At 41.5% G+C, this 17,477-nt stretch overlaps 1 protein-coding gene across 1 annotated transcript in view; it reads right to left on the minus strand.

Annotated features, from left to right (window-relative positions):
* Nucleotides 1–13,292, minus strand: part of arhgap29a (Rho GTPase activating protein 29a) — a 33,748-nt gene extending 20,456 nt beyond the window's left edge. Inside the window, exons 1-2 of the mRNA XM_085362721.1 lie at nt 13,060–13,292; nt 11,484–11,877 (exon numbers count right to left, since the gene is read on the minus strand). Coding sequence (XP_085218847.1) covers nt 11,484–11,751 — 268 coding nt within the window. The 5' untranslated portion in view covers nt 11,752–11,877; nt 13,060–13,292. The remainder of the gene's footprint in view (nt 1–11,483; nt 11,878–13,059) is intronic.
* Between the last annotated feature and the right edge of the window lie 4,185 nt (nt 13,293–17,477).

Consider the following 17,477-nt stretch of genomic DNA (forward strand, 5'->3'; position numbering starts at 1 on the left):
AGAAAATCTCCGTTTTCAAAAATACCCGTGTACGTGTGGACGTAGCCTCAGTCTCTGACTGGAAGCGCTAATTCGTCATTCGGCTTTTGTCAGACTAAAGTAACTGTTAAAACTGTTTGAAAAGCTAAGCTATACAACAAGGAGAGATTGAGAATTTCCTTTTAGTTCTCAGTTTATTTGATATTGACAAAAGTTAGTCAGTTTTGTCTGTTCTTCTGTAAAACAAACTAAGATTTATTTTTAGAATTAATATTTTGTTTCTAAGTGGAATTGACAATTTAGTTTGTTTCGTTTGTTCTATTTTGAAACTTAAACGCTTTAGCGGCTGCCTTTTGTGTAGTTTGCAATATTTGCCTTTATTTATCTGAAAAAGTCTCATGTTCCTTAAGTACATCTACCCTGTTGAACTTATTATGGGAAATAAATATTTAAATAAAAACAAGCTGCTGATTATTTCACATTTTACTTGTGAGCAACGGCACATTTAAATCTTACAAATAGTTATTTGGCTTATATCGTGATAGATATCGTTATCGCCTGAAATGAAAAAAACATATCGTGATATGAAAAAATCTCATATCGCCCAGCTCTACTGGGAACTTTATGTCCAGCCGACTAGACTGTTGAGAAATATCATCATAAAGACAACAAGCGGCAACTCAAACCAATTAACCAGCAAAAGATTGCCTAAAATGTGTGGAAATAACTAAATAAGCAGCTCATTACCAAAAACTATTTCATGAGGGGACAAGCTCAATCACAAGACTGTTTCACTACCACAGTGAGATGGTCGTCCATGCCAACATGCTTGCTCCTTCTATTTTGCCAAAAGCTTCTCCACAGGACCTGGAATCCCATCTTTATCCATAGCAACCATCTTCATCAATCATCAGATGCCATGTGCAGCTCCTTCCAGTGCCGAAGACCTGGTGGGTTTTGAGGGCATAAGCCTCTAGTCTTTTTGTTTCAGCTGCCCAGCTCCACACGAGGCAGCAAAAGGAACCAGTGATGAACTTCTGGCACAACCAGACATCATAATAAGACTCAGTTCTGCTGTACAAAACTTGACAAACGTTGTTTTGTAATGGTCCAGCAACTACTCTGTTATTTTTACTGTTACTTTTAGTATTTTTGAATGTAGATTTTTGCTATTTTTATCCCTGGTGCTAGGGTTTTCCCACAACCTCTTTCTGTCACTATCTTATATGATAAGGGTCAACGTTTACAACAAGTTGCTTCAACCCTTGAGCCCTTAATGGGTCCTGGTCAGTTTAGATCCCATTTATGGACATTATCCTTTGAAAGACAACATACACACAATGGACTAAATCATCCCCACAGAGGCAAGATACCCTATTCATCTACCAAGTAACTGGATACCGAATCCTGAAAGCATCAAGCTTGGGGAGACTAAAGGTTTATTAAGGACAAGCCTAAAATCATGAATGCCCACAAGACAGAGGGTCTTCCTTTGCAAAGCTCCATGGGCTTCAGTCGTCAATGGCAGCTGTGTGGCCTATTGGAAAAACCTAAATAGAGGCTAATTAGCAAGACATTATGGGTGCATCCACCAGCCCAGCATGACACAGGATAATGTACAGAGACTGATTATTTAACCCCTAAATTGCCTTTCTGGCTGGAACACAAAGAAAGGACTGGTTCCCACTGCAGAGTGCCTTTAAAAAAAACATAATGGCAGAGGTATTGACAGTGCAGCGATGGAAGACGTTTCAATTTGCAAATAGTTGAAGGATTTCTGAACACTGGTAAAAAAATAAACACGCCTCTGGGAAGATCATTCTGTTTTCCCCTGGGAAATCTAAGGACTCTGGAGTGAGGACTTGTTTGAGTACCAAAAACTCCCCATTGTCCCTGGGGCAAATGGCAAACAAGTGGGATTGGTCACCTCATGGGCCTGCTACATGAAGCATTTATGGAACATAAATCACAACAAAGGCTTTCCACAGGAAAGAAGGAGAGGAGTTTGTGCTTATCTTTGTCCAAGTGTGACAGTTAGCAGAGGAAAGATTGTAAGGAGTAGTAGGGGAGGAGTTTTAGTTTGATGGGAGCCAGAAAAAAAAGTGTGTGGGGGGGTTGTGTGTTATTTGGGGTAGTACTCTTACTGGGGATTTGTCCAAAATTTACCCCAGCACCCCACATCCCTGCTTCAGAGGGGGTTATGAGGGAGGGAGTGAGTGAGAGACATTCCTGGGCATAATAAGCCCTGGTGAATGAAGGCTGCAGAGGGATCAGACTCTGATCCTGATGAGAAGGAGGCCGCAGATCAGGAGCTGCTCAGAGGCTGCCAGCAACGCATTGCCAGGTTTTTACTTCATTAGCGTCATGGAAACCCAACATTCCAGCCTCTTGTTTGGGAGCGCGGACGGGAGTTGCGGGAGCGAGGAGTGGAGGGGGATCCATAATGAAAACATTGTCAGATCGCTCACCACTGAGATGACACGTCAACACCAAAACACTGTGGAGCAGATGCTCTCTTGACACCTTCACGTGATGGACTTCAAGATTTAACATTAAGTTTAGGATGCATACTTCCATTTGATAAGATTCATGATTGGTTTAGGCTACGTAGTATGCAGGAAAGACATGTGGCACATCAGTGAAGCAGTGACGTGCACAGGAATTATTTGCCCGAGTTGTGTCTGTTTGGTTCTCAGAACAAAAAAGGATTAAAAACAAACAAACAAAAGACAAAAAAACATATTAAACTTAGACTAAATAAAAAAAATAAACCTTCTACTTCACGTTACCCACAATAAAAGAATAACCATATAATAAAACTAGCCACTTTTGTTGCAACCCCAACGTCTTTGCTTGATGTGTACCACATGCCAGCTTTCACTTTTTGGGCCTTCAATGATTCGACTCTTTGAGGCACAAAACTTCCACTTGGGTCTGACACAATATGACTTGGCAACATTCCTTTTGCTGCGACCCTAGCTATGCTCATTCATGCATTGCAAATCATGGGAGCAATGTATTATTTATGCTTCAAAACATTTGAGAGGACAGAGGCTGCGCATTGCCACAAAACGAGTGTGAAATCGCTAAACGTGTCACGACCGGGTCTGCGCCGCTCCGATCAGATGGAAGCAGCTCAAGGCAGAGGGGGCTAAATAATATGTTGGACAGGCAACCCATGACTAATGTCAATCAAAACCACTCCATGTGTCCCATTGAATAAGACCGCAGCAGGACATTCCTTTGACTCACCCCCTAAATAACCAGCTGGCACTTTGGAGTGGCAGTAACTTGAGGATTCATCAAAAGCTACGGTAAGATTTGCTAAGCATAGTTTGACCCTTAGGTCTAATAATCAATCACTGTCTGACTCAATAACCTTTTTATTGTAAAGGAGTCATATTTAATTGGCAAGAGTGAAATGCCACTTTCTACCACCTCTCTCACTTACAGGCAAAAACGACCTCACCACCATTTCAAACTATTTGCGCGACTATAAGGCAATCCTGCGAAATAGGTCCACTTAACCTTTAACACTCTGCCAGGTCACTGCAATGGGTGGCCTATAGATCCCCTCGATATCCCCCCTCCCCATCAAACTTCCTGTGGTCAACGGCCGTGTTCCACCTCTGTCGACAGACCACCGGCAGCCTGCTCTGTGGATTAGCAGATTACACTCAGCTGGTTAAAAAAGGCAGGGGAACATCGCCTACGTTTCTATGCTCATGCCAAACCATTCCCTGTTGCTTTACCTTTGAAGCCATTTTCCCATGGCTGCATGCACAAAGAGCTGTCATTCAAGAGAAGAAAAAAAAATACCCTTAGGCTAGACCTTCTACCCAGGTAGGGGGCTTTTTTTGTTCCCACTCTGCTGGGAATTGCCTTTTTCAAGCTTGTTAGCAGTTAAAAAAAATAATTAAGAAAACGTGCCATCATGTTAACAGAGAGAAGAACAAGCTATAACCATATTAATAACAATTACAAAAATCCAATAACATGTTAAGACAGGTGAAAAATCCCAAGATGTGTTTCTCTAATGACACATTTACCCATCAGATATTTCCCTCTTTAATCCTTTGAATAGAAATGAGATGCCCAGTAGAGTGAAGAATTTGTTTTCATCCTCTTTCATTTCTATTTGGAGCCGTCTGTCACAGACGAAAGACAGGCGACCTTTCTCTCTAGATATCCCCCCAGATCACCACCCTGCCGCTGTCGCCCACTGTGGACGCAAAGCCCTGAAGGCTGGCATTCCAACTATGCTTTTTTTTTTTTTAAAGAGAAACTTCAAATACCCCCACAGTGCAACCTCTAGTTTGCAGCCAAGCAGGCCAGGCATTAGACTGAAGAGAGTACGGGCAAAGGAAAATCTGCAGGACAGAGTTGGGAGAGCTGTCCAACAAGTGCACAGATGGGCCCCTTTAGTACACCTGTCAAGGGGCAGAATTGGGTGGTGAGGAGGCTGAGGTTGGGGGCAAACACTGCACTGAGAACAAGAGCACACTGTTTAGCTTTACTAGCATTCTAATCCTGGGAGAATGGGCTTTGTGGGCTAAAAAGCTTTAAAAAGACCCTCAAAACACAGTTACTTTCATAACTGTCAAGGCATTTAATTGACTGAAACAGTACATTTCAGTCAATAAAAAACATTCAAGAATTCCACGTTTTGTGAACTTAGCACATTGCTTTGTATAGCTCCAACTTGAACTACACCGAATATAAAAAAGGAATCTGGGAAAACCATACCAAGCATTTTAACTGAGCACATTGCACTGTTTTGTTTCTTGCAATTAACAGCGTGAGCAGACTCAGAACGTGCACAGGAGCGAAGGCATTCTGGGCTCTAGAGCCAGTGCTAATCTGCCACTCTTCTGTAAAAGCTTTCAAAGTTATGAACCAAGGAGTTTTCTCTTATATTAGTCATGACCTATTTCTGTTCTATCAAATGACTGGGAAGGTAATGGTTTAATTTTTGTGCTTATAATTCAATGAATGCACTCCCATCAGCTTTGTTGGCAGGTACCAACAGAGCTATGAGCTGTAAACAGCGTGGGGTTGGTCCAGTCGCATGCAAGCATGCACCAAGGTTAGGGTTAGCCCTGCGACAGACCAGCAACCTGTCCAAGGTGTACCCCACCTGAGATAGGCTCCAGCCCCCTGCAACCCTGAACTGGATGAGCACCATCATGCACCGTCAGCATTAATTTGGATATCCCCGTTTAATGGATGAATAATTTGCACCATAGAGTCTTGATGTCATTGCATAGTCTCAGTAAATCTTCAGCCTTCAAGTTTAATTAAAAGAGGCAAAAGAAAGTCTTACACAGACAAAGAGTCCTTTAATAAATCTATTATCTGTATTCTGAGTAATATTAATAAGAATAACATGACACTGCTATATGCCTGTTTTTCACACACATAGAAAACATCTTCAGTATCCATTTTTTATATGGGCAAAAACCTTCTACTCTATATATGAAAGAATACCCAAGGGCTGATTCTCTCAAGCACATTCCCGCTTCAGCTCCCACAGTCTATCTAAACCTCTCGTGCCCAGTGTGGGAATCCTGGAGCTTTATCTCGGTGTGTGGCAGACATCGACAGCCTCCTGGAACAAAGCTGCTCCCACAACAACAGTGCCCATAAGTGTAAATCTTTCTGGAGTGTACGAAGGAGAGGGATACGCACAGAGAGGGAGCTTCCTAGGGTTCCAACTTGAAAACAACTTACAAATCTTCAAGTCATGTTGGACTATCAAACTCAACAAGTCTGCATGGCTTTGCCACCTGTATACAGCCTGCCTTCAGTGTACACATTGTTGTTGCCAAAAGATAGATAGTCAGCTCAGTGCGCTCTGTACAGGGTGCATCATTACATGTTTTGTTCCCCCAGTCAGAGAGGATAAATTGACCTGCCATATGTCACAAGACTCTGTACTTTAATCCTAGGGAGGGAGAGAGAACAATCCAAAAATCTATCCAACTCTAGCCCATCAACTAATACCAAGACAATAGCTGTGCTTTTAAACAAGGATCCCCCAGAACAATTAAGCTAATGTAATAAATCCAGTTAGGAGGCTTAATTTACAAGATAAGTGTCCAGCATGATTAAATCGAGATCCCAGGAATCCCAAACCTTGCATGTAAGTACATATTGGGGAGACTTATTATCTTGTGCTCAGGATAATTTACAGCAACTTTAAATACAGGCACAGTAAAAGAACCATAAAAGGAACTTTTTGGAGGCAAGAAGAAGCTTGCATGCATTACAGTGGATCCCAGACCCAGAGGGAGAGACTGTCTAAACACAGCATAGCTGCGGCCATTAAGAAAGTCTGGAACGGTTAGTGAAAAGTACAAGAAGGGCTAATTTTAGGCTGGTATTTCACAAGCGGTGATTTGGAATACAAATTACGAAAATAGCATTAGGGCTTTCTCTGAGGTCCCAGATCAGAATCACTTTCCCACAGAGCCTTTTCAGCATGGCAGGATATTCAGCCGGCTTTCAAAAAAAAGACACAAAAATAAAAAGACGGGCACTTACGTTATGACATGTGGGAAAATATTTTCACTTCAAAAAAATTTCAAAAAAAAGTCCAAAACGCCAATATGCAACTTGCTAAACTTACATTACCCATGAATGAACCAGCTGAACCAATTTCTTTTTTCAAGGTGTATTACAGGATGCCGTTACACATTACTCAACACCTGCAGGTCACTTTTAGAAGCCACCTGTTAATCATTAAAATCCAGAACAACACAATCTAAACCTCTGAAAACCCACACTGATTAACCGAGGACACCTACCACTCAAAGGCTGAATTAAAGAGGGCAGCCATACGAGTCATCCATTCCCCCTGACAGATCATAACCGTGACAAATGATGACGAAGCTGTAATAAAACCCAGTTTTTATGTACGTGTACTGCACCGCAGGCATTTCCAGAAAGAATGATGGGGACTGTGCAATATTTGACAATCACAGAGCTGCTGAGGCCACGGGCTTTGGACACATCAGCATTCACGTGCTGCACTGAAATCTCACTTCATTTATAATGCATGATTAAAGACTTGGCTTTAAACCCCATTGTGGCCCACTTTGTCAGCATGTAATTCAAGAGATTCGCTAAACAAGTGTGTGTGGTTTGTTCTACAGCAATGTAGGGTACATGTAACATGAGTGTAGGACACACACAATGAACTAAGCAGTGGATGCAGATCTGAGTTTAAGATTTTCTATGTGAAGTTGCGTGTTTATAGTAGTCACAATATATCAGCAGTCCACAAAAGCAGTCCATAGAAAAATACAGGGTGTCAAATTAAGGCAGAAACAGGGAACAGATAGAATAGAATAGAATAGAATAGAATTCAACTTTATTGTCATTGCACATGCACAGGTACAGGGCAACGAAATGCAGTTTGCATCCATCCAGAAGTGCTTTAGTGATATAGATATATTACAATATATATTAGCAATAATATAGATATGTGAGTATATTACAGAAATGGGTCTATTATGGTATGTTATAATGTACACGGTATGAAGTATGTTGTGAATATTCTATAACTATAAGTATGTACAGGCTGTAGTGAGTACAAGCTATGTACAGGATATGAACAGGATATAAATATGAAAAACTATACAGAATATGAAATAAATAACTTTACAGAATCTGGGATATACAGCTATACAGAAATGGGAACTATGCAAGTTGTAAACAGTTGTAGGATTAAAGATTATCGAATGTACAGAATGATTATTTACACAGAGCTATACAGTAGTGCAGTTAAGATAAGTGAGGGTGTAGATAGTTTCTACAGAGGCTATATAAAGTGCTAGTGGTTGTGAGTGGTGGTTCAGTCCATGTTATTATTGTGTTTGAGGGTACAGTTGTCCATTGTGGGTGTGTGTATGTTCAGTCCATGAGTTTAACGTGGGTCAGATGTCAGGAGGCAGAGTTCAGGAGTCTGACAGCTGTGGGGAAGAAGCTGTTCCGGTACCTGGTGGTCTTAGTCCACCAGGTATTCTTAGATATTTGACCGACAGGGAAACGCCCTGACACCGATGCAGGGAATATATGAAACACCGCATCAGCTGCTGTTAATGCCTTGTTACAGCATGCTAATCTGGTTAAAACTGTTCTGTTCAAAGACTGACCAGACAACTAGAAAAGCATCAGAATTACACGATTTACTCACTGTGCTCGGGTCTTTTCCCTGGTTTTTCTTATTCATCTCCTCCCTGAAAAGCCCTGCTGGTTTTACACAGCAACAGCACAACTACATTGAAAAAGCTCAAATCAAAGCTGTCTGTATGCAGACGGACTGCTTGTTTAGTCTACCACCATCTTTAAATTCAGCGGATTTGTAAAGTAGTTAAGCCGACAGCAGCTGTCCACATCTCTCATTCTATCAGCAACACCTGCGATGTGCAGGAATCAGGCTAAATTGAACATTTTAAAGCTTTTGTTGCTATTTAGCTTCTACATAAAATATAAGTCCATTAACAAACCATATTATAGTCTTAAATATTACACTAACCGGCTTTATTATGGTTGAGTGAAAACACAAAACTGGGCCAGTAAATGTCTGAATGACCTACACTGAATGGTTTGCTTAGTGTTGCAGTTTTCCTTATTGCGCAGCTGACACATGAAATTGGCCACGATCCTCCTCGGTACTCACAACAACAGCGATGGCACACCTATCGTATCAGGACAGGCACTCCCTCACCTCTAAAATAGACGATGAGAAGCGACAGTCTGTTGCTTGGAGTTTGTTATTTGTTGTAAGAAGACACATTAGGGGCTAAATAGTTGCTTGACAAATCATATGATGGAAAGACTCTACTTACAGCTGTACGCAAATGCCATGAGGGCAAACTCCACAGCTCATCTGCAAAACAATATGTCAAAATAACAATCCCCTCCATCCAATTACTAACAAGTCTTTCACAAGCAACCACTGGACAAAGTCACGCCCCCAAAAGTATCTGTCACACTGTGAATATGACATGTTGTCAACATTGACCCAACAGCAATCCAGGAGGATAAACAGATTTCTCTTAGCAAAAGACAATTCAGACATGCGTCACTGACCCACAACTCAAGAGGCACTAAGTACTAATCACCATTTAAGGTTGATGTGCATTGCCAGAAAAATAAAACACAGGCTGAGAAAAGCCCCTGTGGGATCAGTCCTGCGGTCAGCAGCTATTCTGGACTTGGGAAAGAATCGTTTCTGCAAAAAGTTGCCAGTTAGCAGAAGCATGATAGTCTGGAGATGCCTCCTGGGACAATGAGTGTCAGACTCACATCAGTGACTGTGAATACAGGCAGTGTTACAGGCTACAGGGGCTCTGAGCTGACTGTCGCTCGTCACTCTGTGTCGTTAAAAAAAAAAGGAGGGTTCCCTCCAGTTTCAGCAAGCGCTGGGGGTAATGAGAGGTTGCCTCTATTGTGAAGCACCACAGAAACAATATGGCCATAAATTTTGGGGGTGGGGTGGGAGGAGGCCTTGGGGTGTTAAATCAAACCCAATCCGAGCACAAGTCAGCGACTTCCAACAATCTGTTAGCGCACTCCCTTAATGCCCTGAAGCCCTAAACCTTAACAATGACACGACAAGCAAAAACCACCCTGATACAATCAAGATAAAGACTTATTTCCTGAATCAGTACATATTGCCAAGTTTGGTAGCCTCTCTGTAAGATCCTGCCCCGTGCTTGCATGGGTTCACGATGTAACAATCGGCCTTTAAACATTACTTCTAACTCTACCTTTTGCTTGAGCCGCGATCGACTTTTTTGCCACTTCCCCCAGTAGCGGGCAGATCCATTTTCTGCATCGTAATCTGCCCCGTTTTCCCCAAATCTGCCCTTTCCTGTACTTAGCCAAAATAAGCCTTTCAATGGGGATACTCACAAGCTTTGCAATCACGTGTTGGGATCTCAACGACTACACTGGCATGACGGAGCCTGTGCTTACTAGACCTGTAAATGATGTGCAGTTACATAGGCAACGACTGTAATTAGCATTAGGAGACAAACAGAGATTACAAACCGGTTTCTTAACCCCAGTAACCAAAGGCAAAAATATCTACAATGACAGCTATGCAACCGTGATCCACAGCGAGAACCTGCGCTAGCACTCTATGTATTGACTTTGATATATTAAATCTGCTATTAAACTAAATGAAAACACAACTGTCTGTTGATTACACTCGACCAAGTCGTCAATCATAGAAAATGTGACGCGGTAAAGGCTTCAAGGTATATTTCCTAAATAAAGTCTCCTCCTGCCCCCATAAAACTGGAGACGTCAGTCGCTCGCACATGATGATTTACTGCTTTGATCTGCGGCGTGCTGACGGGTCGCTGAAAAGTCTCTCAAGCTGCCCAGCCGGGTCAAGCACCTTTGCTGACCTTTGCTGAAAAAAAAAACAAAAAAAACCACTGGGATTCCTTTTTCCTAAAGCTTGAGTGTCATGGCAGTGCTAATGGGGGGGAAAGGGGACAGCCCCACCACCATATGTACCTTGACCTCATCTTAATAAGACCTGGGGATTAACAAATCTGGGTCTCATCCAAAAGCTAATGCACAACGTACCAAAGCAGGAATGGCGTAAACCTCAGTCCAGACCTTACTTCCCTGTAGATTGGTAACTGTCTAAAGGAAACGCATTAATAACTGGCTTAGTATTCCATCTAAATTCCTTACTGTCAGTATAGCCCAGCTGGAATGCTGCTGCTGTTGTTTTGGGGGGGGGGTTTGTATCACGTTTAAAACAGATCAGAGCGGCGCCAACTTTTTATTCAATTCTCACTGTGTATTTTGTCTGAGACCAATTAAGACACATTATTTTCTACTTTACAGGAAAGATAAGAGCCATAGTGAAAGTGAGATAAGGCAGGTTCACTGACTGTGCAGTCAAGGCCGGGACATGACAAAAACAGGTAAATAGGGTCCGGACTGTGTCCTCTGCGGTGACAGCAAAAGTATGTGCACAAGAGCGGACCGGCAGCTACATTCAGCAATAAATCGCCGTTCCAACACTACTCAGCACTTCTGTGTCGTGAGAAGCCCGGCGTTTAAAGACCAATCAAGTGTTTTGTTTTTTTTATGACTGAAACAGAATAATAAAAAAGCAGAGGAGGTGTGCAGTGTTTAGTTAAGAAACAGGCAAACATTGCTAATACATGGAAGTACTCATTGGTGTAATTTGTTGAAAAAGCCCACATCCACAGCAGGCACACTGTTGTGGAAACAAACCACTCACAGTTACCCCCAAAGACACTCTCATAACAGCAGAAAGAGTCCAGATTAAGCGAGCCTTCTGATGCGTGTACACCTAATATGGTAACTAATGTGGTAATAATAACTGAACTGTTCGTTATTATCTATTGTTTAGTCAGGAGAGTGTTTGTGTCACTTTTAATCAGCTGTAGATTTTTTAAAGGTGGTGGCACATGTGCCGTGATGATTGCATTCTCTTGTTTCTAACATACCTTTGGAGTTGAACACCTCTTTGAGTTGCAGAAGCACGTCAGCAAACTTGCGCACGTCGCTGACCAGCTGCATGATGTAGTTTGGGTCGGAGGCGAGGACATCCGGGTTGTCCAAGCTCACCGAACCGCTCTTGGAGGCTCTGGCAGGTCCTGCTGAACTCATGCTGGAGCTGGAGAGTCGGGAAATACCCAGAGAGAGTTTGGTTCCACCACCACCACCACCGCCCGATCCTCCGCCAGAACTTTGGCGCAGCATGGCAGCAAGCATGCCTTTATGGTCCAGTGGCCCTCGGGCCTGATGCCTGGTGTCCTTCAGATCAGCTCTGTTCTCAAACTAAAAACAGCACCCCAGCAGGGATGAAGAGCACTCCACAGAGAGAGAAGGTGTCTAATCCTGAAACATGAAATTACAATAAGATGACATTACAAAGCTTTTCCACAACTTCAATACAACCACATGTGAAATCAGAGAGGACATAAACTTTTAACAGCAACATGTACAACAAGACTATTTTTCACCCAGCTTTGCCACTGCTAGAAATCTTTTACTGATAATCAGCATACTCAGAAATCATATCAGGCATTTGTTGATACTCAACAGGTGGATTTTCCACGTTTTCTATGGCACTGGCAATCGTGACAGTCTGCAGTGAGCATGAAATGGTCAATATGTACAGTTCGCAAGCAGTGTGGTGCTTTGAACAATGTGGAAAACTGCTGTGATGTGAATTCATCGAAATAATCTGCATTTTCACGCAGTAATTATTTAATTTACAACATTTACAGCACAGAACATAATGTGACAGAGACCACCAAACTACAGATTACTACTGCTATTACTACAATGTACTGACTAGTGTAGCGTTTCTGCACGTTTGGCGCATTACCACATTCAACACAGCAGTCATGAAATGTTAACGTTCAAATCTGTAGCTATAATGTTATATACAGCCCTGTGTATAGTGTTATGAATCTAAAAGGGGAGGGGGGGGGGGGGGGGGGTGATCATCGTGTGTACATTTAAGCCGCTACTCAAGTCAGAGTGGCCCCATCACGTCTACACGCAGATCAAGAACAGCATGACGTTTCAAGTTAATTTTAAACAGCGGGGCGATTTTTGACTTGTTGCTAACTCAATAAAGGCCAGATTTAATCCTCGTTAAAGTCAGTGAAACATTATGACAGAGTGGGTGATTCGGCGTCCATAAATCTAAACTAGCAACACTCTGATCATAAAATATAATCTTTTGCTGCCTTCTCCGAGCCAGCCCGCGGCCACCATTTGAGTTTAGCTGAGCAGAATGACTGGAAGAGAAAAGTGAAGTTCAGCATAAACTCATTCATCTTTCGTGGTAAAGAGACTTTGTGTTTGTGTCGTAAAGTTCGTTATCCAACAATAAAGTAAAAAAAAGATAAGCACGAAGTTCGCGTGGATCTAAATAAAAGAACTGCGACTTAACCCGCACTTTTTATTCACTTCTCTATCCTATTTTGTTAGCTTGAAGCATTTACCAGCACACATATTCTACAGTAGAAACTCAAAAAAAGTTCTAATCTATCAAATAAAATCACATACCTGCCGTTAAGTCCTGAAACATTGCAGCCCGAAAAATCCTGAAGCGAAAAAGTGTCCGATGGGCAGCATTAAAAACACATAAATTAATCCACAGACACCGCTCTGTCCTTATCTTCACAGCTGTGTCCCAAACCCTCCGGTGTCCGCCTCAGCCCCTCCGTGTTCCGTCAGCTCTTCTCTCCATGTGATGTAAACTGGAGCTCGGTTAGGGTGTGTGTGTGACCTCACTGGCATTTTTGTGGTCTCTCCCTTAACAACAGGTGTCTGGAGTTTTAAAGTGAAAAGCACACCAAACTAGAAGGCTGAACCTTCCGGTCATTCCTTTCAAAATAAAGGCGTAACTTCAAACACCATATGTTCTATTCTTGTTTTATAAAAACTGCCACCGCTAGGGGCGCTGTGATGCCGGACGGGGAGGTCTATTTAATGAGTGACTTCACCTGACTCAGGCTCAGGTGCTGCGCTGAATTTTTGCTTCTATTTTTATCAGAAAGCCTTGGGAAGAAGTAAGTTAAGTATTAAATTGAAGGTAAACAGTGTATAAATGAAACTTTTTTACCAGTGATGTGATGACTTTAAATGATAAATAGTTTGGACATTATGATAACAGTATGGTGATTTTAACATCATGATCACTTTGCGGTTACAAAACATGTAACAAGGTGCCTGGTGCTAAGCTCTCAGAAAAGCAAGAGTGATTAAACCTTTATTCTGAAAATAAAACTATCTATTCCAACCGATTTGACATTTTCTGACAAAACTATTTTTGAAATGCCATTCATAGGTCACTGGTTCTAAAATAAAGTAAACACTGAGTATAGGTTAATTGACTCCTTTGCTGATTACTGTATATGGTGTATATACAGGCATGCATGCAGGCAGCAAAGATTTCACTGACTTCGCCTGGATTGCTTATGTAAATGTACTTCTACAGCAAATCTGTATGGCAGACACATTCGGTTTGCACTAGTTTCCCATTTGCAATTTGTTTTTCTTGGATCAGGACGTTTTTTGGACATGGGACATTCCTTTGGGAAAGGCACACCACTCTGTGTCCTTTTAAAGGAGAAGAATGAGTGGGAACTGTGCTTGCAGGACACGGACAAGCTTTCTAAACTAATGCCTGGTGACTTTTAAAATCAGTACCCAGATGATAATAATTATATATTTAAAAGTAATAACTGTTTGCTTTTTTTGGAGGGGGGGGGGGGGTTAGTACAGCCTACCCATAAGGTCGATTCTCCCCATGAACTTGATAGTTGTTTAGATCTAATGACTCTGAATAGAAATGGGGCTGTTGGTGGATACATTTTGATTTTTACAAACTGCTCTTAGGTGCTGAGTCATTTGCGTCATGGATACTTGTTTTGCCCTCATGAGATTTCCTACAAGGACAAATAATCATAGATCTCTAGATGAACATCCCTGGAAAATCTTTACACATCAAGTCAGCTATCTGACAATATAAAGTAAGCCCTACTTTTATTTCCCACAAACCAAACATTACTTTCATCTGTTAATCAAACGTTCTTACTTTGGATGTGAGTACGTTTCCGATGTATACAGTAAAACGGGACAGGAGGAAAAAAAAGCATATCAGCACTGAAAATATCCTTCGCTTGCGACCTCAGTTATATATTACATATGACTGAATGAATTACTGTACTTGTGCTTGCAGCGGGATGCCGATTGGTCTACCAAATGGTCCTGAGAGTCATTGCCTTTTTTCACACCTTGGCTCAGGTGATGTCTCAGATGATAAATAACAGGTCAACAACCCTCAAGTCCACTCCCAAGGGGGACAAGGGGACTTGTGTGTTGGTCCATATTCAATAAATCTGAATTTGTCGTGGGGAAATACAACAGTTGGGGTTTAGAAGAGCCACAATACTGTGAAATCAGTCTGTGTTTGGCTGCATGTGTATGGATGTGAGTCTCCTGTGTTACGTGGTATGACATACAATAAAAGTAATACAGTAACAGCCCAGGTCTGAGTGTCAATACTGTATGTGTGTTAAAGAATAAAAAGCTTCAAATTACAGCATTGATTGTTTAAATAATGCTTATTGATACTCAGTGGCCATAAAGAAGGGCTCGACCCAACCCTCTTTCATCCTGTCACTTGTATCAATGAGTGCTAAAGATAAGGAACAAAATAAGCTCTTAGCTTTTTTTAATCTCTTGACACAAATGTAATGTGAGCACATGTGACTGACCAGGTTAGACGTCTATAGTGAGCCTTCAGGCTGACACAGACACTTTGATAATAACAGGGTCACCAGTGTGGGTTCCTGCTCTCCTCACTATGAAACACTCTCACATTGTCTGTGGTTCATTTTTCACTCTGGTTATGGTCTATATAACTAAGCAGGTGTTGACGCGTCAACAGTAAGTCAGTTACTGAGTGACGGTCATACTGGCTGGATGGATGCAGAGTGCAGTGTTAATGCCGTCGCTCAGCTGGTCAGTAGCAGAATTCTTAGGAAACTAATCTGACAGAGGTTGAATGATATTCTGATGCTGTGCAGTGGACTGAACTTTAAAACATTTTTCTTACTGTTTCACTTGTTTTAAGCTCCCCGTCAGTAGATGATTGAAAAATCAGTTTCTCAGGTCACTCTCTATCGCACTGGGATATAGAGCATTGCCTAGGGCCAATCACAAACCACAAGACCCACAGAGCCTTTGAGACAGTCAGGCACAATGTGACCTCTGTGGCCCATAACAATATCAAACATCAGTTTCAAAAAAAGAAAGAGAAACCCCACCCTCGTGTCTCAAAAATGTGGAATGTTGCCACTTAAGCTAGTTGTTTTATGAGCCTTTTGCCAACACACACACACACACACACACACACACACACACACACACACACACACACACACACACACACACACACACACTACTGATGGGTGTAATATCATTGGTATTCACTGCCCTCTAGTGGTGAAATTGAGGATCCCATTTAAATCCTGTGATACTTCTGCTAAATACTTTTACATGACATTTACCAGAATACATAATCATGATCAATATTTGTTCTCTGGTACACATATTTACTGAGTAAGTGTTTTTAATGTAAATTTGAGATATTTTCAATGCTAATTATTTATATTATAAACTCTGTACAGTCAGAACTGATTTCTTTAGAGGTATCATTCTTGATGTTGTCTGTCCACTTTTGATTTTCCCTCTACATTTCACCTTTAAAAACTATTTACTTTTACTTTTCCTTGCTTGGTATCATTCTTTTCAGCACAACCTCACGTGTCTGAATTTACAGTCAAGTTTTACATTTTGACTTACTGTATTAACGCAATCAATAACATGCCACACAAATTATTTGTGCCACTTCAAAAAATTATTTGTCCCCTTTAAAGGAGAACATCACAGCCTGATACCTGCAGGTCTGACAGCAGCAGGTGTATCACTGCTCCTGTTTCTATCTGGAGACAGCAGTCACCTCATTGTTCTGGCACACAACACTAAACTATCCACAACACTACACACTAACTACACAAGACAACACATTCACTACACACTCCAAACACGGCAAACGTCACAAATCTCTCACGTCTCAAAACTCGCTCTCTCTCTTTTTCTGCTGTCTTTCTTTCTTTCTGTCTCTCTCTCTCGCAGTCACTCCTAAAACCTCCCTCTCTTCCTAAACTACCAAATGTCATGTTGCCATATAATTTTTTGATTGGTCGACATGGTGCATTTTTCCACCAACACAAACGGGCAGTTATTTGTTTTGTTTTTTGGGGGTCATAAGCAGAGAGTGCTTGCTAGCGCTGTCCTTAGACAGTAAACCTACGAAACTGCTGCTGCTACTACTGCACATTCACCCAGTGTATATACACTATATGTCTGTATATATATAATGTTCTTCCTCTACACCCCCCCCCCCCCCCCCCCCCCATTTTTGCACATGTCGAAGAGCGTGTCAGGCTACATTTCACTGTGTGTTATACTTGTATAACTATGCATGTGACAAATAAAGAACCTTGAACTTGAACTTGAAACTATTGAGGAGAAAACATGCCTACGTGGCCTATCAACACAATTTAAAAACTGGTATATATCACCTTGTTGCTTTGTCATCTTAAAGTGGTCATGTGCTTGGCTTACCACGACTACTTTATTCTTCCTCAGTCAAACTGCAGCAGTCATGCGAATGTTTGACTGAGGTCTGTGGATATAAGAATATAGGTTAATAAGTTAAGAATATAAGTTAATTTTCCTGAAATGTATGTCTCTGTTTTCTGTCTAGTCCAAAGCAAACAGAACAGCATTAAAAATGTTTTAAAAAAGTATTTCAAGATAAATTCTTTACTAGTTAATTATGTAAAGCATATTGTGACCACTAGAGGTCAGTGTTTCGCGTATGACGTAGCGTTAAAGCAGACACAATAATA

The sequence above is a fragment of the Diplotaxodon limnothrissa genome, linkage group LG9, assembly GCF_057381915.1.
Source record: "Diplotaxodon limnothrissa isolate DT_005_m linkage group LG9, D_limnothrissa_male_GT1.1, whole genome shotgun sequence".
Classification (NCBI taxonomy): Eukaryota; Metazoa; Chordata; class Actinopteri; order Cichliformes; family Cichlidae; genus Diplotaxodon; species Diplotaxodon limnothrissa.